At 46.8% G+C, this 19,749-nt stretch overlaps 2 protein-coding genes across 2 annotated transcripts; one reads left to right on the forward strand and one right to left on the reverse strand.

Annotated features, from left to right (window-relative positions):
* Nucleotides 1–7,929: 7,929 nt before the first annotated feature.
* Nucleotides 7,930–9,130, forward strand: LOC103719526 (putative fasciclin-like arabinogalactan protein 20). Its single transcript, XM_008808819.4, has one exon. The coding sequence runs from the start codon at nucleotides 7,955–7,957 to the stop codon at nucleotides 9,014–9,016; it is 1,062 nt and encodes a 353-aa protein (XP_008807041.3). The 5' UTR covers nucleotides 7,930–7,954; the 3' UTR covers nucleotides 9,017–9,130.
* A 48-nt stretch (nucleotides 9,131–9,178) lies between these two features.
* LOC103719518 (peroxidase 11) lies at nucleotides 9,179–12,247 on the reverse strand. Its single transcript, XM_017845815.5, has 4 exons — nucleotides 11,947–12,247; nucleotides 11,252–11,443; nucleotides 10,905–11,070; nucleotides 9,179–9,739 (listed from the first exon to the last, which is right to left on the reverse strand). The coding sequence occupies exons 1-4, from the start codon at nucleotides 12,181–12,183 to the stop codon at nucleotides 9,327–9,329; spliced, it is 1,008 nt and encodes a 335-aa protein (XP_017701304.1). The 5' UTR covers nucleotides 12,184–12,247; the 3' UTR covers nucleotides 9,179–9,326.
* Nucleotides 12,248–19,749: the final 7,502 nt, after the last annotated feature.

Consider the following 19,749-nt stretch of genomic DNA (forward strand, 5'->3'; position numbering starts at 1 on the left):
AGGAGCACGAGCCGAGCTCGTCCGGTCAGAGAGGACCGCTAACTCATAGCCGATGGAGCACGAGCCGAGCTCGTCCGGTCAGAGAGGACCGCTAACTCATAGCCGATGGAGCACGAGCCGAGCTCGTCCGGTCAGAGAGGACCGCTAACTCATATTCCGACGTCTCGGGCGTCCCTATAGCCGGGGCATCCCGACGTCTCGGGGCATCCCGACGGATCGGGGCATCCCGACGTCTCGGGGCATCCTGACCGTGGTCAGAGTAGGAGCACGAGCCGAGCTCGTCCGGTTAGAGAGGACCGCTAACTCATAGCCGATGGAGCACGAGCCGAGCTCGTCCGGTCAGAGAGGACCGCTAACTCAAAGCCGATGGAGCACGAGCCGAGCTTGTCCGGTCAGAGAGGACCGCTAACTCATATCCCGACGTCTCGGGCCATCCCGACGGATCGGGGCATCCCGTTGTGGCAGGGCATCCCAATATATTGGGGCATCCTGACGTCTCAGGGTAGGAGCACGAGCCGAGCTCGTCCGGTCAGAGAGGACCGCTAACTCATAGCCGATGGAGCACGAGCCGAGCTCGTCCGGTCAGAGAGGACCGCTAACTCATATCCCGACGTCTCGGGCCATCCCGACGAATCGGGGCATCCCGTTGTGGCAGGGCATCCCGACCGTGGTCAGGGTAGGAGAAATAAACCTGACACCATGAGATAATCAGGAGAATCGGTGAGCTCAAAATGAGTATGCGGACCATAAGTTTGTTATGAAATGGAATTCATAAAATGAAATTCAATAATTGAATAATGGGGAACCCCTTAGGGTTCTACTGATGGTACACGCGGAGATTTTCAGAGCTCCAGCTCCGCGGAATGAGAGTCCCATCTAGAGACTCTAGCTGATAAGTTCCGGGTCGGCGGATGCGCGTGACTCGGTATGGTCCTTCCCAGTTTGGGGCCAGCTTCCCTTGCTCAGTTGGTCGGAAGACTTCAGCTCTCCTGAGGACAAGGTCCCCTGGTCTGAAAGATTTGATTTTGACCCTGGCGTTGTAGTACTGAGCTGTCTTTTGCTGGTACCTCGCCATACGAACTCGGGCGGCCTCCCTTGTTTCCTCGATCAAGTCGAGGTTGCTTCTGAGCGGTGGGGACACGGAACGTGGTCCGGTAAGCCCACAGGACATTATATAGGTCTTCGACCCATTGTCCTTTGGATTTGTCGAGCCTGGCTTTGAGACCCTGCAAAATAGTACGATTTGTTACCTCGGTTTCTCCGTTCGTCTGAGGATGCGCGACCGAGGTGAAGCGGTGGTCAATGCCAAGCTCGGAGCAGAACTCTCTGAAGTGAATGTTGTCGAATTGGCGACCGTTGTCAGAGATGAGGATGCGGGGAAGCCCGAATCTGCAGATAATGGACTTCCAAACAAAATCCCGCATCTTCTGCTCGGTGATCCGGGCAAGGGGCTCGGCTTCCACCCACTTGGTGAAGTAGTCGATGGAGACGACCAGAAATTTTCTTTGCCCGGTGGCCAGTGGAAATGGCCCTAGGATGTCAATTTCCCACTGGGCAAAGGGCCAAGGGGAGCTGATAGAAGTCAAAGGGGCCGAAGGCTGGCGCTGAACATTGGCGTTCCTTTGGCACCGGTCACATCTTTGGACGAAGTCCATAGCATCCTTCTGGAGTGTTGGCCAATAATATCCTTGCCGCAGAATTTTATGGGCCAATGCTCGCCCTCCCAAATGGTTCCCGCAAATTCCTTCGTGGACTTCGCGTAGGGCATAATCAGCCTCCGTTGGGCGGAGGCATCTGAGGAGGGGAGAGGTGAAGGATCTCCGATAGAGCTTTCCCTCGTACAATATGTACCGGGTAGCGAGGCGTTTGATCCGGCGAGCCTCTTGTTCGTCGGTGGGGAGGACTTCGTCTTGCAGGTAGCCGATGAGTTCGTCCATCCAGCTTGGCTCGAACTCAGTGCAGAGGGTCTGCTCGGGCTCATTTGTACTGGGCTTTTGGAGATACTCCAGTACTGCCTCCTTGAGAAGCTCGCTCATGCGAGAGGACGCCAGCTTTGATAGCTGGTCGGCCCTGAGGTTCTCCGACCTGGCAACATGTTGAATGTGAAAAGAGTCCAGGGTCGAGGCGAGATCCCGTACCTTCTGAAGATACTTCTGCATGGTCGGGTCTCTGGCTTCGAAGTCACCCACAATTTGGTTGATGACGAGCTGAGAATCACTGAAGGCCTTCAAGTCCTTCACTCCTAGCTCTTTGGCTAGCTTGAGCCCGGCGACGAGCGCTTCGTACTCCGCCATATTATTGGAAGCAGGGAACTCGAGGCGCAAGGCTTGCTCGGCGACCACCCCTTCTGGGCTGGTGAGGATGAGCCCTGCTCCGCTACCCCCCGAGTTTGAAGAGCCATCGACATGCAGAGTCCATGTCAAACTCGGGGTCTGCTCCACTGGTGGTTCAGGTTCGGGCTCGATCTCATCCAGTATAGTGCACTCGACAATAAAGTCTGCGAGCGCTTGTGCTTTGATCGCCGGTCTGGGTCGGTACTCGATGTCGAATTCCCCGAGCTCGATGGCCCATTTGGCGATCCGTCCCGCGCGATCTGATTTCTGCAGGATCTGCTTGACCGGCTGGTCGGTCAGCACAGCCACTGTGTGGGCTTGGAAGTAGGGTCGGAGCCTCCGAGCTGAGATGACCAGGGCATAGGCAGTCTTCTCAAGCTTGGTGTATCGAGTCTCGGCGTCCCTCAAGACCCGGTTGGTGCAATATACTGGCTTCTGAAGTTTGCCCTCCTCTCAGGACCGAGCTTACTGCCACAGGGGAGACGGCCAGATACAGGTAGAGAAGCTCGCCCTGGTGAGGCTTTGTGAGCAGGGGAGGGGAAGCCAGGAGGTGCTTGAGCTCTTCAAAAGATTGCTGGCACTTGTCCGACCACAAAAAATTCTTCGGCTTCTTGAGGGCTGCGAAGAATGTAAGGCAGCGCTCAGCCGAGCGGGAGATGAATCTCCCGAGAGCTGCAACTCGGCCTGTGAGCCGTTGTACCTCCTTGACCGTCCTGGGAGGCGTCATCTCTTGGAGAGCTCGGATCTTCTCTGGATTAGCCTCAATTCCTCGTTGTGTAATGATGAAGCCGAGGAATTTGCCGGAGGTGACCCTGAATGCACATTTGGCTGGATTGAGCTTCATCTGGTATTTTCGGAGCGTGGAGAATGCTTCATTGAGGTCGGCTACATGATCTTGTGCCACCTTGCTTTTTACCAGCATATCGTCCACATAGACCTCCATATTCCGGCCTATCTGGTCTTTGAAGATCCGGCTGACCAGCCTTTGATAAGTTGCCCCGGCATTTTTCAAGCCGAATGGCATCATCTTGTAGCAGTAAGTTCCTCCGTCGGTGATGAAGGCGGTCTTTTCCTCGTCTTCCGGCGCCATGCGGATCTGGTTGTATCCGGAGAAGGCGTCCATGAATGCCAGCAGCTCGTGACCCGAGGTGGAGTCTACGAGCTGATCGATGCTGGGGAGTGGGAAGCTATCCTTTGGGCAGGCTTTATTCAGGTCGGTGTAGTCCACACACATACGCCACTTCCCGTTGGCCTTCTTGACGAGGACCACATTGGCGAGCCACTCCGGGTAGGCTATCTCCCGGATGAAGCCAGCTCCAAGGAGCTTACTGACCTCCTCGGCTGCTGCTCGCTGGCGCTCAGGGGCGGCGCCTCGCTTCTTCTGCCGCACAGGCTTGCTGGTTGGCTTTACTTGGAGCCGGTGGACCATGACCTCTGGATCTATCCCCGGCATGTCTGCAGGCGACCATGCGAAGACATCCATGTTGTCTCGCAGGAAATTGACGAGACGACTCCTCTCGTGCTCATCGAGGCCAGAGCCGACCTGCACGGTTAGCTCAGGAAAGCTCTCTCGTAAGGGAACTTGGATTAGTAACTCACCAGGCTGTAACCGCTCTTTCTGAGGGTCGACCCGTGCCTCCATGACCTCAGTTGAGGGCTGGTCAGTTGCTGGGGCAGGCACCTCGGCGGGTCGCTTTGCCTCGTGGGTCGCCAGGTAGCATCTCCTTGCCACCATTTGGTCCCCTCGGACTTCGCCGACCCCCTGGCTGGTGGGGAATCGCATGAGCAGGTGATGAGTGGAGACCACCGCTCGGAGGGCGTTGAGGCCTGGCCTTCCGAGGATGGCATTATAGACCGAGGGAAGGCGTATCACGAGGAAGTTCATCCCCACGGTACTTTCACGGGGGGCGAGCCCGGCTGTGACCAAAAGGTCGATCTCGCCCTCTACTGGGACTGAATCCCCAGTGAACCCAACCAACGGAGCATTCATCCTCCGCAGCTGTTCTTTGGTCATCCCCATTTTACAATATGCACCAAAGTACAAAACATTCGCCGAGCTTCCATTATCAACTAAGATGCGTTTTACATCAAATCTATTTATGATCATGGAGATGACCACGGCATCATCATGGGGAGTTTCGACCCCCTCTAGATCATCGTCTGAAAAGGAGATAGCTTCAGAGGCGCGCAGGCGTTTCGGGGAGGTTTCTTCCCCTGAAGCTCCTCCTGCTGAGGCTCCGCCTCGGATGGTGTTGATGATGCCAGCGATGGGCCTGTTGGCATTTGAACCTTCAGGCTGCGCGGCTCTTTCGGCTGGCTGCTTTTCTTCACGCCGGCCTTGCACAAACCGATCGAGCACCCCTCGGCGGATGAATGCTTCGATCTCATTTCGGAGCTGGTAACACTCCTCGGTATCATGGCCTTGATCCCGATGGAAACGGCAATACTTCCGGTTGTCACGCCGGGTTCGGGTGTCTGGCTTCGGAGGTGGGAGCCGGATGCGATCCCGACTCTCGATCTCCATGAGGATTTCAGCCCGAGGAGCGTTGAGGGGAGTATATCTTTCATACCTCCCTTCGGGTGCAGGGGCTTGCAGTGGGAACCTCGGGCGGAGTGGTGACCTCTGCTGTGGCGGTCCCCTCAGCCGGGGTGGACTCTTCGGGCGGGGCGGATTCTTAGCTCGTCGCGGAGACGGGCCTCTGGGCTGGCCACGCTCCTCGCGGCGTCTTTTCTTGAGGTTCTGCTCGGTCCCGCCCCGCCTGACGGCCACGGCTTCTTCGGCCTTGGCGTACTTCCGCGCCCGAGCGAACATCTCGGTGAGGTCCGCGGGAAAATTCTTCTCAATCGAGAAGAGAAATCTATAGGACCGGGCTCCAGTCTTCAGCGCCGACATGGCGATTGACTGGTCAAGCTCCCGGACCTCCCATGTTGCGGCGGTGAACCGGTCCAAATACTCCTTGAAGGATTCTCCCTCCTTTTGTTTGATATCAAGTAGGGAGTCGGATGTCTGCCGCTGGGGCTGGCTGGCGGCGAAATTGCCAGCAAACTGTCTGCCGAGCTGCTCAAAGGAGGAGACAGTACTCGGCTTTAGCCCGGTAAACCACAGCCGGGCTGGTCCTCGGAGTGTCGTCGGAAAAGCTTTGCACATCATGGCCTCCGAGGCTCCTTGTAGGGCCATTAAGACCCGGTAGCTTTCCAGGTAGTCCAGGGGATCAGCCTTGCCGTTGTAGGGCTCCACCTGGGGCATCTTGAACCGTAACAGGACCGGTTCATCTTCAATTTCCTGGGAGAAGGGCGACTTCGTATTGAACTCGAAGTCGCCGTTATGTCCTGACTTCCTCCCGTGGAGTGCCTGGATTTGACGTTCCAGCCTCTCGACCTTCCGGTCGAGTTCATCGTTCTGGAGGATCGCTGCAGTGGTTCGTTCGAGCGCAGGTTGCCCTGGAACCGATTCAGCTTCTGAAGGCTATGGCCAGCCTCCGTGGCCTCTGGCTGGGTGCTCTCTCCAAAGGGAGGCCTGGACTTGGGAGTCCTGACCTCGAAGGTGAAGTCCGCTTGTGGGAGGCTCCGGTTGAACTGGAGCCGGAGGAGGCAGTGCCGTTGGGATGCCCCTGGGCTGCAGGCTTTGGACAGCGGTAGCCAGGGCCTGCACCTGTTGTACCAGGGCATCGAACTGCTCCGGCCGAACTTGATGAACTGACTCGGTCGGAGGTGATGGGTTTCGGACGGAACGCTCCGGGCTAGGTGGAGGACGTCGAGAGGCATTGGAAGCCCCTTTGCTTCTTAGCTTCATGGCAGCGAACTCGGGCCCTTCCTCTAGCGCCAACTGTTGCTGGAAATTGGACCCGGGGGCCGCCGCGAAGCCAGGGAAGGAGGGGCTTCCGCCGCAGGGGCGGCGATCGACGGCGCTGGAAGGGTGGTCAACGGTGCGCCGGCTGGTGGCGTCCTCCTGGGGGGGCAGAGCTCCGCCGCTAGAAGGGTGGTCGACGGTGCGCCGACTGGTGGCGTCCTCCACTGTGGGGTGCGAGTCCTGCAGGAAGAACCGGTGGCCGGGCTCCCCGGCGCCGGCCCTCCGATGCCTAAGTCAAAGGGGGCGAATATGTGGAGAGAGCAGGGAAGAAAATATGTGGAGAAGACAGCAAGAATATTTAGATTAGATCAAGAAGATGAAGAAGATGATGTCATCCATTATATCTGTGCTGTCCAAGAGGGTTCAGTCCCAAGGGTCCTGAGAGTCCTCAGAGTCCAGACCCCAGAGTCCAGTCCGAGTCCAGTCCCCTTTCCTCTTCCCCCCAGGTTTCCTTTTATAGGAGGATTCGGTTACCTGGGAGGTGACAGTAGGTTTGTCCCGTTCTGTAATAATTGGGCACGATTTGGCCCATTAATGGCGTGATGGAGAACGGGACCGGATCAGACCGGAATCAGGGAGTTGTCACGGTCGATCGGACCTGTTGAAGTGGTTGAACCGCCGGCCGTGGTGGGCCTGGGGTCCGTGGATGGTAAGTGCATTTATTACCGAATGAACCGGCGGTCAGGGAGAGCCATACGCTCTGATGGTTCAGTGATCCGGAGATCGTCTTGGGCCGTGTTCATTAAATGACTGAGTGCATCGGAGACTTGAGGGAGCCTCGTGCATTAATGGCAGGTCGTGCTGAATACCTGCGGAGATCTTATGCCTTGATGGCTTGAAGATAGCGGCAGGTTATAGTGGAGTTGTCAGGTCCCTTAGAGGGTCAAGCGAGAGTTGAATTATTTGGTAAAGGCATCGGCTCGGCAAGGGTGCCGAGCCGAGCTGGTCGCCCAATGGGGCACCCTGTGGCGGGGTTGCTTTTGAGTACTCCTGGTCGGCGCCTTCTGGGCGAGCACCTCCTAGCCGAGCGCCTCTACTTGGCGCTGTCTCTGGTCAGCGCTTTCTACTTGAGCGCTTCTTTGGTCGGCGCCCGCTGGTCGGCTCTTTCTAGCCGAGCATCCCTACTTGGTTATTTCGGTTGGGCGCCTCTTGGCGCTTTCTCTGATCGGCGCTCTTTGACCGAGCGCCTTTCTGGTCGGCGCTTCCTAGCCGAGCGCCTCCGTGGCGATGACTTGGGGTTTTTCCCCCAACAGAAACGAACCATCCTTTCCCTCTTACTTCTTGCACTTATCTGAATAGGACCACCCTAAGATGCTTTTCAGGTATTTGGTAGGATATATTCGGAGGAATAACTCTCCACTAATCCTCTCTACTTAGTGGAACCTTGAGTTATCCCAACTTTCACTCTCGGAGCTAGGGTTGGGAATCTATCCGATTAGATCCGATACAGGCTCTGTTCAATACAGATTAGGTCAAAGATATATTAAATTGGAGCCGATCTATTTATTAAACAAATTTAATTAAATAAATAGATCAAATCAAGTTAAACAGTTTCAATCGGTTTTAAATAAAGTAACATATTTTAGATAGATTAAAAATGTCTTAAGTGAGATGAGTCATGGCTCGACCCAGTCGTTCAACTGAAAGGCCCGCGGGAAGGAATTTGACAGATCCGACTCATTTAATAAAATAGTTTTGAGCAATAAGGACCGTTCACAACCTTCACCGGTTTATCGCTTACTGAAACCCGCTTCTTCTTGTAGCGGGGCGGATGTGGGTCATAAATTGCCGCTCCTACTCGGAATTCTTGACGCTTCCCGCCTTCTCTTCAACTAAACCAAACCAAATAGAGCACAAGAACTCCGAGCCGCCCCTAATGGCGCTCCATCTCCTCTCCGTCCTCCTCCTATCCGTCCTCCCCTTCTCCTCCCCTCTCTCCATTTCCCCCCAAGCCCTCGCCAACGCCGTCGAATCCCTTTCCGCCGCTGGCTACGTATCCATGGCCCTCACCCTTAACCTCACCTCCCAAATGCTCCTCCCCCACGCCGCCGCAGGAGCCACCCTCTTCTCCCCCTCCGATGCTGCCTTCTCCGACTCCGGCCAGCCCCCGTTTTCCCTCCTCCGCTTCCACCTCGCCCCCCAGCGCCTCCGCCCCAAAACCTTCCGCTCCCTCTCCCACGGCGCCGAGATCCCCACCCTCGCCCCCAACCTATCCCTCCTCATCACCACCTCCGCCACCGACGGCCGCGTCTCCCTCAACGGCGTCCGCATCAACGAGTCCGCCCTATTTGACAACGCCTCCCTCATCGTCTACGCCGCCGACGACTTCTTCGACCCCTCCTTCCGGATCTCCTCCCTCCCCGCCCAGTCCCTCGCCACCCCCGGCTCCGTAATCCAGTGCCAGCCCCCAAACCCTAGCCGATCCCTCGCTGGCGCCTCGGCCAAGCTCCGATCCATGGGGTACTCCTCGATCGCCGCGTTTCTTGATGTCCAGTTGGAGTGGGGCGGCTCCAAGGGAGCGACGGTGTTCGCGCCGGGGGACGCCGCTTTGGGCGCCTGTCAGGGGAATTTCAGCGAGCACTTGGTGGTGTTCCGGCGGCACGTGGTGCCGTGCCGGCTCTCCGGCAGCGACCTGGCTGAGCTGGGGGCGGGGACGGTGGTGCCGACGTTCGCCGAGGATTTCACCATCATCGTCGACCGATCGGACGGCCGGTCGCTGCTGAACGGCGTTCCGGTGTCTGACGAGGACCTGTTCGACGACGGGTCCGTGGTGGTCCACGGCGTCCGCGACGTGCTCAAGCCCCTGGACGCGTCGGTGGATTTCGGGTCGTGATCCGAAAATTCTCGGCGCCCGGAATTCTCGCATTGAGTTCGTTTACCTTGACCAGATGTGACTGATTGTAAAAAAGAGAGTGATCTTAGATTGCTTTGGTAGTTCAAACAATCACCGATAATACTCACTGTTTTTGATTGGATTTCTGAAAGAAATGAATCATTTTAGAGTAGAGAAGAAATATGATGTACATTTCAATCCGAGCAGGTTTCAGGTTTTCGTCATACAAATCTTGTTACGTAAACTTCTTAGTTAACGTATAGGAAAACAAACGAGCAGTACAGCATTAGTAGACAAAAGCTCAAAGGTCTCAGGTGTTCACAAATCTGCAGTTCTTCCTCACTTCTCCACCCTCAGGGTTGGTGATGTTCCCCATCTTCACCATAGAATCAGAGAATTGCTTGAAGAAGGCGACAGGGTCAGCCCAGTATTTCTCGACAAGGCTGGAGGTTTGGAATCCGACGAGGCTCGAATACATCTCCTGATCGGAGTTTAGAAGGCCAGTTCCTTTGAGGAGGGTCTTGAAGAAGGCGTTGTCGAAGAGGGTGGGAGTGAAGTCATCCATGGGAGAAATGTTATCGTCTCCTCCATCCAAGGGGCAATCCTCCTTCAACTTGCTGAGGTATGGCAGGGAGGATGCTTCATGCTTTGCTGTCAGCTCGAAGTCTCCATAGATTCTGTCCCGGAAGTTCGTACAGCGAGACACGCCGATGGTGTGGGCACCTGCAAATTTTGATTTGGTTCGATGATATCGTTAGTGGAATATAAGTCCATGCCATGCATCAGTCGGCTAAATGCCATGAACATCAATTTGTTGAAACACAAAGTTTGATGCAAGAGCCCCTATTTTTGGAAGTGATGCAAGTGAGTCCTATTTTAGGTACAAGGAATTCTTGTCAATGAAATAAATAAGGTTCGGACCTAGAAACATGGGGAGAAGGATACCGGGATGTGGCAGATGGAGAGGAAATTTGATGAGAACATTTGTTTTGTCTGCATGCTTTGTGTTCAATTCGCATATACTTGCAATTTTTTGGAATAAACAACTCTCTTGATTTGCAATATTTTAATTTGAATTTATTAATCATGTATAAAGTATACTAATTACATTGCTTGATTTTGTTAATATATATGATATATATACACGAGAAAATGGTAGATGAGCGGATCTTCTTCGGTAGGAAGAACAAGCTCAAAAGAAAAGAATTTGCATGAATATTTTGGCAAGAAATGCGGTAAGAAGGCACGAGCAAGAGAGCTCCAGAGAGGACGATCGATCCTTATTTTCCTTACATATGATGCAAGAAAGAAAAACTGTATTTTATATGTTTCGGATATATTTACTTACCTTTTATTGGTATTTGCATGTTACTTTTTCAAATCACGGCAGCACTAAAAATAATTTATTTTATTCAATATCTCTATAGGGAAAACAAGCATCGGTTGAGCCAATAACTATTCATGATTTCATATTAAATCATTATATACCAGTTTGAAATAAAATGAGAGGAATACTATGATAAAATTTCATTCGAAACGATGTGGTAGATAGCAACGTGCAACTTGTATATTATATTATATTATATATATATATATATATATATATATATATATATATATATATATATATATATATATATATATATATATATGAATGATAGGAGATTGGTACGAGGGAGTGATATAAGGAACCTCCAAATATGATTCTTGATTTTCTCATATTCATGTATTAGAGTGAATTCTATTATGAGTTGATTCATTTGTAGCAGTTTGCATTTCCCTGATGCATCATGGATTAGGTAAATATGATTTTAGGCACATATTAGAGTAGACCAATATGCTAGTGTAGCAAGACCTCCATAGTGGATGTGATGCGAAAAGGACAGACCTACAAGGGCCACCATGTCTGTTGCTGAGAGGCCTTTCGCCAGGAACTTGGAGATAAGTGTGACCAGGCCCTGCTGCGGAGTTGGAATGTCTGTGTTCGCTTGATCCAGGCTAGCTGTCTTCGAATCCTTCCTGCCTACCGGTACATCCCAATAGGGCCCTCCGACCTGCCCGGTTCAAAGAAAGAAACACCAGGAGAAGAGCAAAAGCATCAGTAAACGGCTCAAGAGCGAGAGCTGAAGAAGTTTTCATATCAGCGGGTGGCGCAGCAGTTGCCAGGGTTCTCAAGATCTTCAAAAAATCTGACGCATATAATGGGAAGCGAAGTGCAGTGCCGTGGATAGATACCAGAACAACACCATCTCTGGCTGATATGGCCAGCAGATCAGCACAGGAGACGATGCCGGGGCACTCAGCCTCCAGTTTGGTCTTCGTCCTGTCCACGATGTCAAAACCTTTCAGAGAGTTGACATTCTGCTCTGCTTGCTTCTCCCCTATCAGTGTGACCGTGTCGTCCAGCAACACCGATCCATCGCAGCCCTGCACCCATTCAAAAAGCTCAGTAACAACCAAGGACTATCTCATCCAAAAAGACCAGCCAAAAGAAATTATTTAGTTTTTTTTATACTGTACAAGTACTCAAGAGCTATCCAGTGAATAACTTGATGTAGGATTAAATATACGTCCGCATAGTTCTCATATACTCTATTCGTTTAAGCCCTGACATCCTTATCAAACTAAAAGTATATCATTTTCATCTAAACAAGTTAACCGGAAGGTATTATTTAGGTTCCTTGATCATGTATAAGTATTCAAGATCTATTCGAAGAATAACTAATGTGGGACTAAACATACATTCACATGGGTCCTCACAAGTATCATCTATGCTGGCTATTAGTGTCTGTATTGTTTGCCCGTCTTCAACTATGCTTGTGTCCTCTCGATAGCTTAAAACTCTTTTAACAGAAGAAGTGATAAGACTTTCCATGCAACTCCCAAGTCTTCTGGCATCTTTAGTTACTATGAATCAAACATGTGCTAACCTGAACAAAACAATCATGGAAGTGGAGACGGAGGATGCGAGCGGCATTACGGGGGTCAGCTTGCACCGCACGCTCCATCTCTTCTCGCACGATCTGCTCCGCTTTCGGGCATGTCTTCAAGTAGTAATCCAAGCTCAGTTGGGAAGGATCTTGTGCCTCCAAGAAGGTGGAGAGAGCCCCTAGAACGAGAGCTGAGAATAGAAGTACAGGTTTAGAGGAACAGAGATAGGAAGCCATTGCTTTAGTTCTCCGCTTCTTTGGATGACAACAAGAGACGATGTGAAAGTTTCCTTCGTTTGTGCGCTCCCTATACCTATATTTAATGTGGAGAGGAGAACCGAGTCAAGAGGGGATCAACCAACGTTAGTGGGGTTGTTGGAGCTAGCAAGCTAAATCTATCAACCCCTGGTCGTGTCCGAAGTGATCTTCGTCGAACTTGGTTTGGGATTTTGATTGGTTTGGTGCTTTAAGTTCACCAATCGTAGAAGTAATGCACAAATTGGAACATGCTTCTCACATTTGATAGTATCAAATTTCCTCACGCTTTGTGGTTCTACGGTGTAAACTAGGAGGCCACTCTAATATTGGAAGTCTTAATTAACTTGTCGACCTAGATGTTGTTGCTTTGTGATGATTATTTTATTTTACACTGAATGCATTTTACGTGAATTCGACGCATCGTGAATGCTACACCTTAAGATTAGTGAATTGGGTCTTGTAATGTGGATAACCATAAGATCGTCAAATGCTATGCCTCTTTGTTGTTAGATGATATTAATATTTTTCGAAGTTTCAAAACTTTTTGTGGATTTTTCCTTTTTCCTGGTTCTTATATTGGGGGTTTTCTTTTGGTATTTGTCATTTGGTCTGCATTGGAATTCGGATTGAAAAAAATCATACCTTCAGGGCTTGATCCTTCTTTATTTTCTTTCCTTCAGCTCCATATTAAACAATTATAAATAAGATTAAGGCATCATCCAAGAGGTTCACCCAAACAACTGAAAAACAAAAATCCCAGAGGCGAGGGTTGGTTGTCAGGCTTTTGACTTCGGGCGTTTATCAAAGTAAACCTTCATAAAGTGGGTTCAATTACTATTTTGTTACAAACTTTCTTCTGCTGAAGCTTCCTTTCTTTCAATCATCCAATTGACACCTAAAAACAGACTATAATTATTAAACAAAATATTGCTACTTCTCTTTTAGATATATTCTTTTTTGTAATCATTATGTCTAATATTTCATGTGTAGGATTCGGCTTAAACACATGAATTAATCAACCATATTCTAGCTTCTTCTAGATATCACTAGTTGTTATCATTTTACTCACTATTTGCATTAAATATCTTGATCATTTAAAAAAATGATTATCCATTCTTTTTTTTAGTTAATACCATATATTCTTTAACGTTTTGTATATCTCTGAATTATCCATGTTCCGGATATTTTTTTCCCAATACATGTATAAGATATTATAACGACTTTTAGCTTATGATAAGAAATAAAACAAAGATAAAATAATGAGGAGAAGAAGAAAAATAAACCTACTTCCATATGAGAACAAGGCTTATATGAATAGCTGAATACCATGCTACGCATGACCATGGACTACCTATACTAGATTACAAAAAAAAAAATCAAAATACATGAGTCTTGCTTTAATATTTTTTCTGTTCGTATTTTCGAAACAAATTACTAGATTTTCATTATTAAAGTATAGCAACTGGCTATACTTTATAAGAACCAGTTAAAAACATAACACATTTCTAATTTTTTCCAAACTTTGAATTTTTCTAATATATAGATAGTTCCTGTTTTTCTAATACATGCTTCCTTTCTCATGCACCCTATTTGTTATATATTCTTCTCTATGTCAGAGCACTTTATTATTATTATTATTATTTTACTTCATCCTTTGGTATTTCTCTCCTCCTTCGTAGAAGCAACAGGCACCTGCTTTCAATCTGGCACATGTCCACGCATGACTTTAAGCAAGAGCAATGACATAACAAGGTGGACTGTTTTGGTTGCACATAGGTTCTTGTAGGTCATGTGATTCTTTCTTTTAATCTTGGATTTTCTCGTTTTTCTTGAAATTTTAAGATTCCATGCTTTCACTTGTTTCTTAATCTTTTATACGTGAGAATTCATACGGGCATATTTGTAGTCCCACATCAATTTTTTGCTAAGTAGACCTTGAATATTTATACAGAATCAAAGAATTCAAATAATACTTTTCAACTAACCTTTTTAGGTGAGGTTTTGGATTATGACAAATATAGTATCAGAGCAATAGATTTGATCATGGGTTAAGCTTAAAAGTCTGGCAATGGATAATTAGGTCTCATTTAGTTAGGTTCCGCGTAGTCGAATAAGAAAAAAAAGAAGATGCCAACCAACCGGTTGAGCAAAATCCAGATGCATTAGCCACTCGGCAGATATTGTTGGGTATGCCAAGTGGTGGCTCAGCTCCTTCAGCAATGCAGCAGATGCAGGCCACTCTCAAACTTGCCCTACCTCGAGAGTCCTATTATGAAAGAGTTAGAAAGTTCAACCTGCCAATGTTTGAGGGTGGAGATGATCCTCTGATTGTAGAAACTTGAATTCGGAAGATGGAAAAAATGTTCAATACACTGCAGTATCCCGAGGATGTAAAAGTTAGAATGGCCATACCGTTGCTCAGGAGAAATGCCGAGTTTTGGTGGACTGCTATTAAAGCTGCTAATGGGAATGAGGATGACCATCTAACATGGGAAAAGTTTAAGAAAATATTTTATGATCAATACATTCTTGAGTCAGTGGAATTAGCAAAGGAGAATGAGTTTTCGGCCTTGAGGCAAAAGGATGACACGGTAGTATTAGAATATGCCAACAAATTTAACGAGTTAGACTGATTTTGTCCCCAACTCTTGGAGTCTGAAAGGAGCAAGGCTAACAAATTCGAACAAGGTCTAACATATCTAATCTAGTCTCATTTGTCGTCTCACCTCTTCAGTAGTTATAAAGATGTGCTGGAAAGAGCCCTGAAGGTTGAGTTAGAATCACCACCAGAAAACAAGCATATAGTGACGGAAAACTCGTGACGGCCCATTATCAGTCACTATTTGTGACGGATTAGTGACACAGAAATTTAGTTACCGTGGTGTGAACTTAGTGACAGATTAGTGACAGACCGGTCACAGAATACGCGAGTAGGGTGGGCGCCAAAACTTAGTGACCACCATAGTGACGGGGTATTTGTCACAACACTGGTAACCAAAATTGCAACCAGACAGTGACAAATTTAGCCGTCACAAAAATCGTAACCCAAGTGTTTATAAATTTTTAAAATATTATTTTTGGCAGTGACGGGTTATTGACAAAAATCTCCGTCACCAAATTTAATTTTTAATTCCAAAAATATTAAAAATATTACTTTTGAGTAATTATAAATTAAAGAAAGGTAAAAAAGAGGGAAACAGGTTCCGATTTGGTTTATTCTTCTAATATTCGCATTGATCTGGTGTTGGATTTGGGCGGCAGGTTCTGATTTGGTTTTCACTTTCACCGCGAAACGCTCAACTACAAGGTTTTCATTTTGATTGGATTTGTTGACATTCATATTAGAAAATAACTATAACTTTTTATTATTGTGCAGCTATGGCCAAGAGAAAAGAGAAACAAATAGGTAATGAAAAAGCAGCTTTAGTACTAGCTGCTACTCAATCTTAGGTTGCTACTCAAGTTCCTCCTCAACCTCCTAGGTTGCCTGAGCATGTCGAGGAATGTCATGATGATGATGACTACATCCCTGATGAGGACATGGATGAAGAGGTGGATATAGATGAAGAAATAAATGATGAGATGAATGGTGTAGTGCAAAATCATGAGGATACAATGAATAAGGATCAGATGAATGATGAACTTGGGGCTGATCCAAGACAGAGCAACGGCCGACAGCCAACCCTTAAAGCCCCTGTTGATGCAAATGGAAAAATGATTGTTAGGTGCACAAGAGGAATGTATAACAATATCACTTTCTTCCATCACTAACTTGAATTTATGTATTTGTTGCATTTAATATATTTAGTTTATTTTTTTAATGAATATTTTTTAAATTGCAGGTTTCTTGATTATGAGGTCAGTCACAAAGCTGTTGCTATCATGCGCTAATTTTTCAATGGTCCTTGGTTGTCATGGAGGGAGGTCCCTGCACATGCTAAAGTTGGAATGTGGAACAAGTTTGAGGTGATATAATTAATTTATATTTCTTATCATTAACTTTTGTCCTTGTTATACATGCCAATCAGTAAGTCTGATTACTTGCGACCTATATATTGTTAGGAGATACACACAATTCTTCCAAGACAATTGCATCATGTGCATCAAGTTTGGAACAAGCATTGTCAACGACGGTTGATAACCTCATTAGGGAGGGTCAGAAGCCAAAAGCTTGTGGAATCAAAAGGAGATTTAAATAGAGCCCACGATAAACCCCCTAATTGGATCTCTAAAGAAAATTGGAATAAGCTAATTGACATTTGGATTTTTCTGGAATGGAAGAAGAAATCAGAAGCCAACAAAAAAATAGAAACACCATGAAGAATGGTAGCATCTGTAAACACTCTGGAGGATCAATCACATTTGTCAATCATGACGAACGACTGGTACACATCTTTATTCAATTAGATTTCTATAATAATTTTCATATTATTGTTCAATCATCTCAAATCAGCCCATTATATATTAATGATTTTTTTCTCTTTTTTTTGTAAAAAATAAAGTTCGGTAGGGAGCCAACAATAGTTGAATCTTTTAATCGGACGCATAAGACAAAGCAAGGCATGGAAGGATATATGGATAAGAGAAGTGAAGTTGTCATGGTAAGTATAATTTTTTTATGATTCATAAATATTATTGAGCTTGCTCATGTTTATCTCTTGTTTGATCCACCATAATGTTTTTCTTTTCTTTCAAATCAATTGGCAGACAAAGTATTCAGCTAAATACTCTAAACAATATGGTGATGCCTCCACCTCAGATGCTCCACCACGTGATTATAACTTGTGGTCTGAGGCAACTGGTGTCCCAACTCATGGCCATGTCTATGACTTTAGTCTCCTGGAGGATCTCACTGGAATTATTGGGCAATTAATCATCATCCTCTTCCATCTCTACAAGTCAAGCTCCAAAGCTGTACACGCATGAAGACCTTCTAGGTATTCTTGAGCACGAAAAGAAAAAATGGCAAGAGGAGGTTCTTCAAAGGATGAGACAAGATATTGGATTTGGACCAAAACATGCAGATCAGGGGAGTAATGGTGATTCTAGTTCTGCTGATCATGCTTCATTATGATTGCTTTTGCCTTAGATGATAGGTCTTTGCATTCCTAGGAGGAATGAAATCTCTGTTGATCTCTATGACATACTTTTGGACTTTGATTTTGATGGATTTAAGACATGTTGATGCCTATTTTGAATGATATGTTAAATGACTTTTGCGTAATGTTGAATGCCTTTGCTATTAATGATATTATTATTATTATTATTATTATGAGCCAATCAACGTACCAAATGTACTAGGTTATTGGAATGTGATCAGTGACCAAATTTGGTTACTGAATTGTTTACCAAGTACTGTGACGAGCAGCCATAAACTTAGTAATAGGATTTTGGTTATTAAAAATTGATTTTGTTCAGTGAGTTGTGACAAATTAGTGACGGTAACCTTGTCACTAAGTCAGTGATGGAATTTAGTGACGCGTGTTTTTGTAACCAATTCAGTAACGAGAGCTCTGGTCACAAATTCCGTATTAGTAACCGGAAACATAGTATAGTGACGGGATTCCCCATCACTATACGCGTGTTTTCTAGCAGTGAATTAAAGAGATTAGAGAAAGAAAGGAGCGGCAAGAAGAGGACCAAAATGGTAGAAAAGCAGAACGACCAATCAAAGAACCTTTGGAATAATCCAAACAAGAAGAAATTTGAGGCTTGTACCTACTGCGGCAAGTTTCATGCTGGGCCTAGTCTCAAGAAGTTAGGAGCTTGAGGATGTTACGACGGTTACATACTTTCAAAATTTGAAGCTTCAAGTAATTTAATTTCGAGGACAAAATTATTTTTAAGGGGAGAATTTGTAATAACCAGAATTCTTTTGGGCTTGTGCGCCAGCCTAGAGTGGTTAGGCCCGACCCGACCCGTGACCAGCCCAATCCTGTGGGCTTGTGGGCTAGCCCAAATGGGGTCAGGCACAGCCCGACCATGCCCTGTGGCATGATGAAGCGGAGAAGAAGACTCCTATAGGTGTCTTCTTCCTCCTCTGCTTCCGGCGGAAAATGAGGACTAGAACTTGGAGACTTTACCTATTTAATCACCCTCCTCCTCCTTAGATTTCCTCCACGGGAATTGTCAAGAGTCACTATTGATTCCAAGCCCTCGTCCCAGTCTTTCTTACTTGATTCATCGCCAGAAAGGGCCATCGGAGAGCCTCGCCAGACCTAGGTACGAGCTCTCCATCTTTTCCTCTTCCTCCCTTTGTATTTTGGGCTCTCGTTTTCATGGTTTTGAGCCGGCAATCGCCGGAGTCACACTGAAATAGAGGTGCGCTATTGCGGTCTTCTTCCACTGAACTCGGCCGGCCGGCCGGCGCCGCCAACTGCCCCCTGCTGCCCAACACCACCACCTTGCCGAATCGTTGCAGTCACAGCCACCAGCCACCCCCTTTCTTTTCTGTTTTGCTAAGAAAGAAAAAGAAAAGAAGAGAGAAGAAGAAAAGAAGGAAGAAGAAAAGAAGAAGAGGAGGAGAGAGAGAACCATCCCTCTCTTTCTCTCTCTTGTTTCCTCTCTATTCTCTCTACTCTTCTCTCTCTAATTTCTCTCTCCTCTCTCCACTTTCTCTCTCTATTTTCTCTTTCCTCTGTCCACTTTCTCTCTTTACTTTCTCTTAAGAATGTCCCAGGAACCTGGAGTTGGGTCATGTCGATTTGTTTTACAAACCCAAGTTGACTCCTGGAATAAGTCCCTAAACTACCCTGGTGCCCGGGTTGCCTACTAGACCGATCATCTGACCTTGTCAAGTGTCCATAGAAACCACTGATACTGAACTATGTTAAACGATCTTGGCCCTAATTGAGTCCATGCCCTATGATTTATTCATCGAATCGCTCAGGCTTGACCTACCCGGAATCATCAAACGCCCGCCCTTGTTTCTTATTATTTTAACTCGATAAAAAATCATTAAACAGAAATGAATTGTGCCTTTAATATTTTTATAGGGTTAACTAAATTGCCTAGTGAAGTTTGGCGGTCTAAAATGAAAGAGGTAAGTAAATCTTATACTCGTTACTAGTTTTCGAACTTGTAAGTAGATTTTTTACTCCTTATTATTTTTCAGATAATCATGTTTTCCGTGCATAAAATTTGCTTGTGCAAATATCATACTTTTCTTAAAATTATAAATCAGCATGCGTGTTATGAAAATCATACTTTATTATGAGAAATAATTCATGAATATTTTGATAAATGTAGCTTTGTTATGAAATATGAATCTTGATCATGTGATTTACTATTTTTCATTTATTTATATATATTAAGAAAAAATATAAATTTTCTAAAGGCTATCAAATTGCTATGACCGCCTCTAGAAATAGAGGTTAATTGATACCCTGGAGCTAGCATCCAATAAAAACAACCCTCTGCCAATGGGTTAAAGTTCGTAACAAATACAAACTATAATATTTTATCGATTACAAAGATGGTCATGTCACAAGTTATAGTGACCATAGCACGAATACTATGAGCAATGTTTTGATCCATAATAGGATT

This window comes from Phoenix dactylifera, chromosome 11 (genome assembly GCF_051530095.1).
Source record: "Phoenix dactylifera cultivar Ajwa chromosome 11, Ajwa_hap1_PhDact_Kaust_v1.1, whole genome shotgun sequence".
NCBI lineage: Eukaryota > Viridiplantae > Streptophyta > Magnoliopsida > Arecales > Arecaceae > Phoenix > Phoenix dactylifera.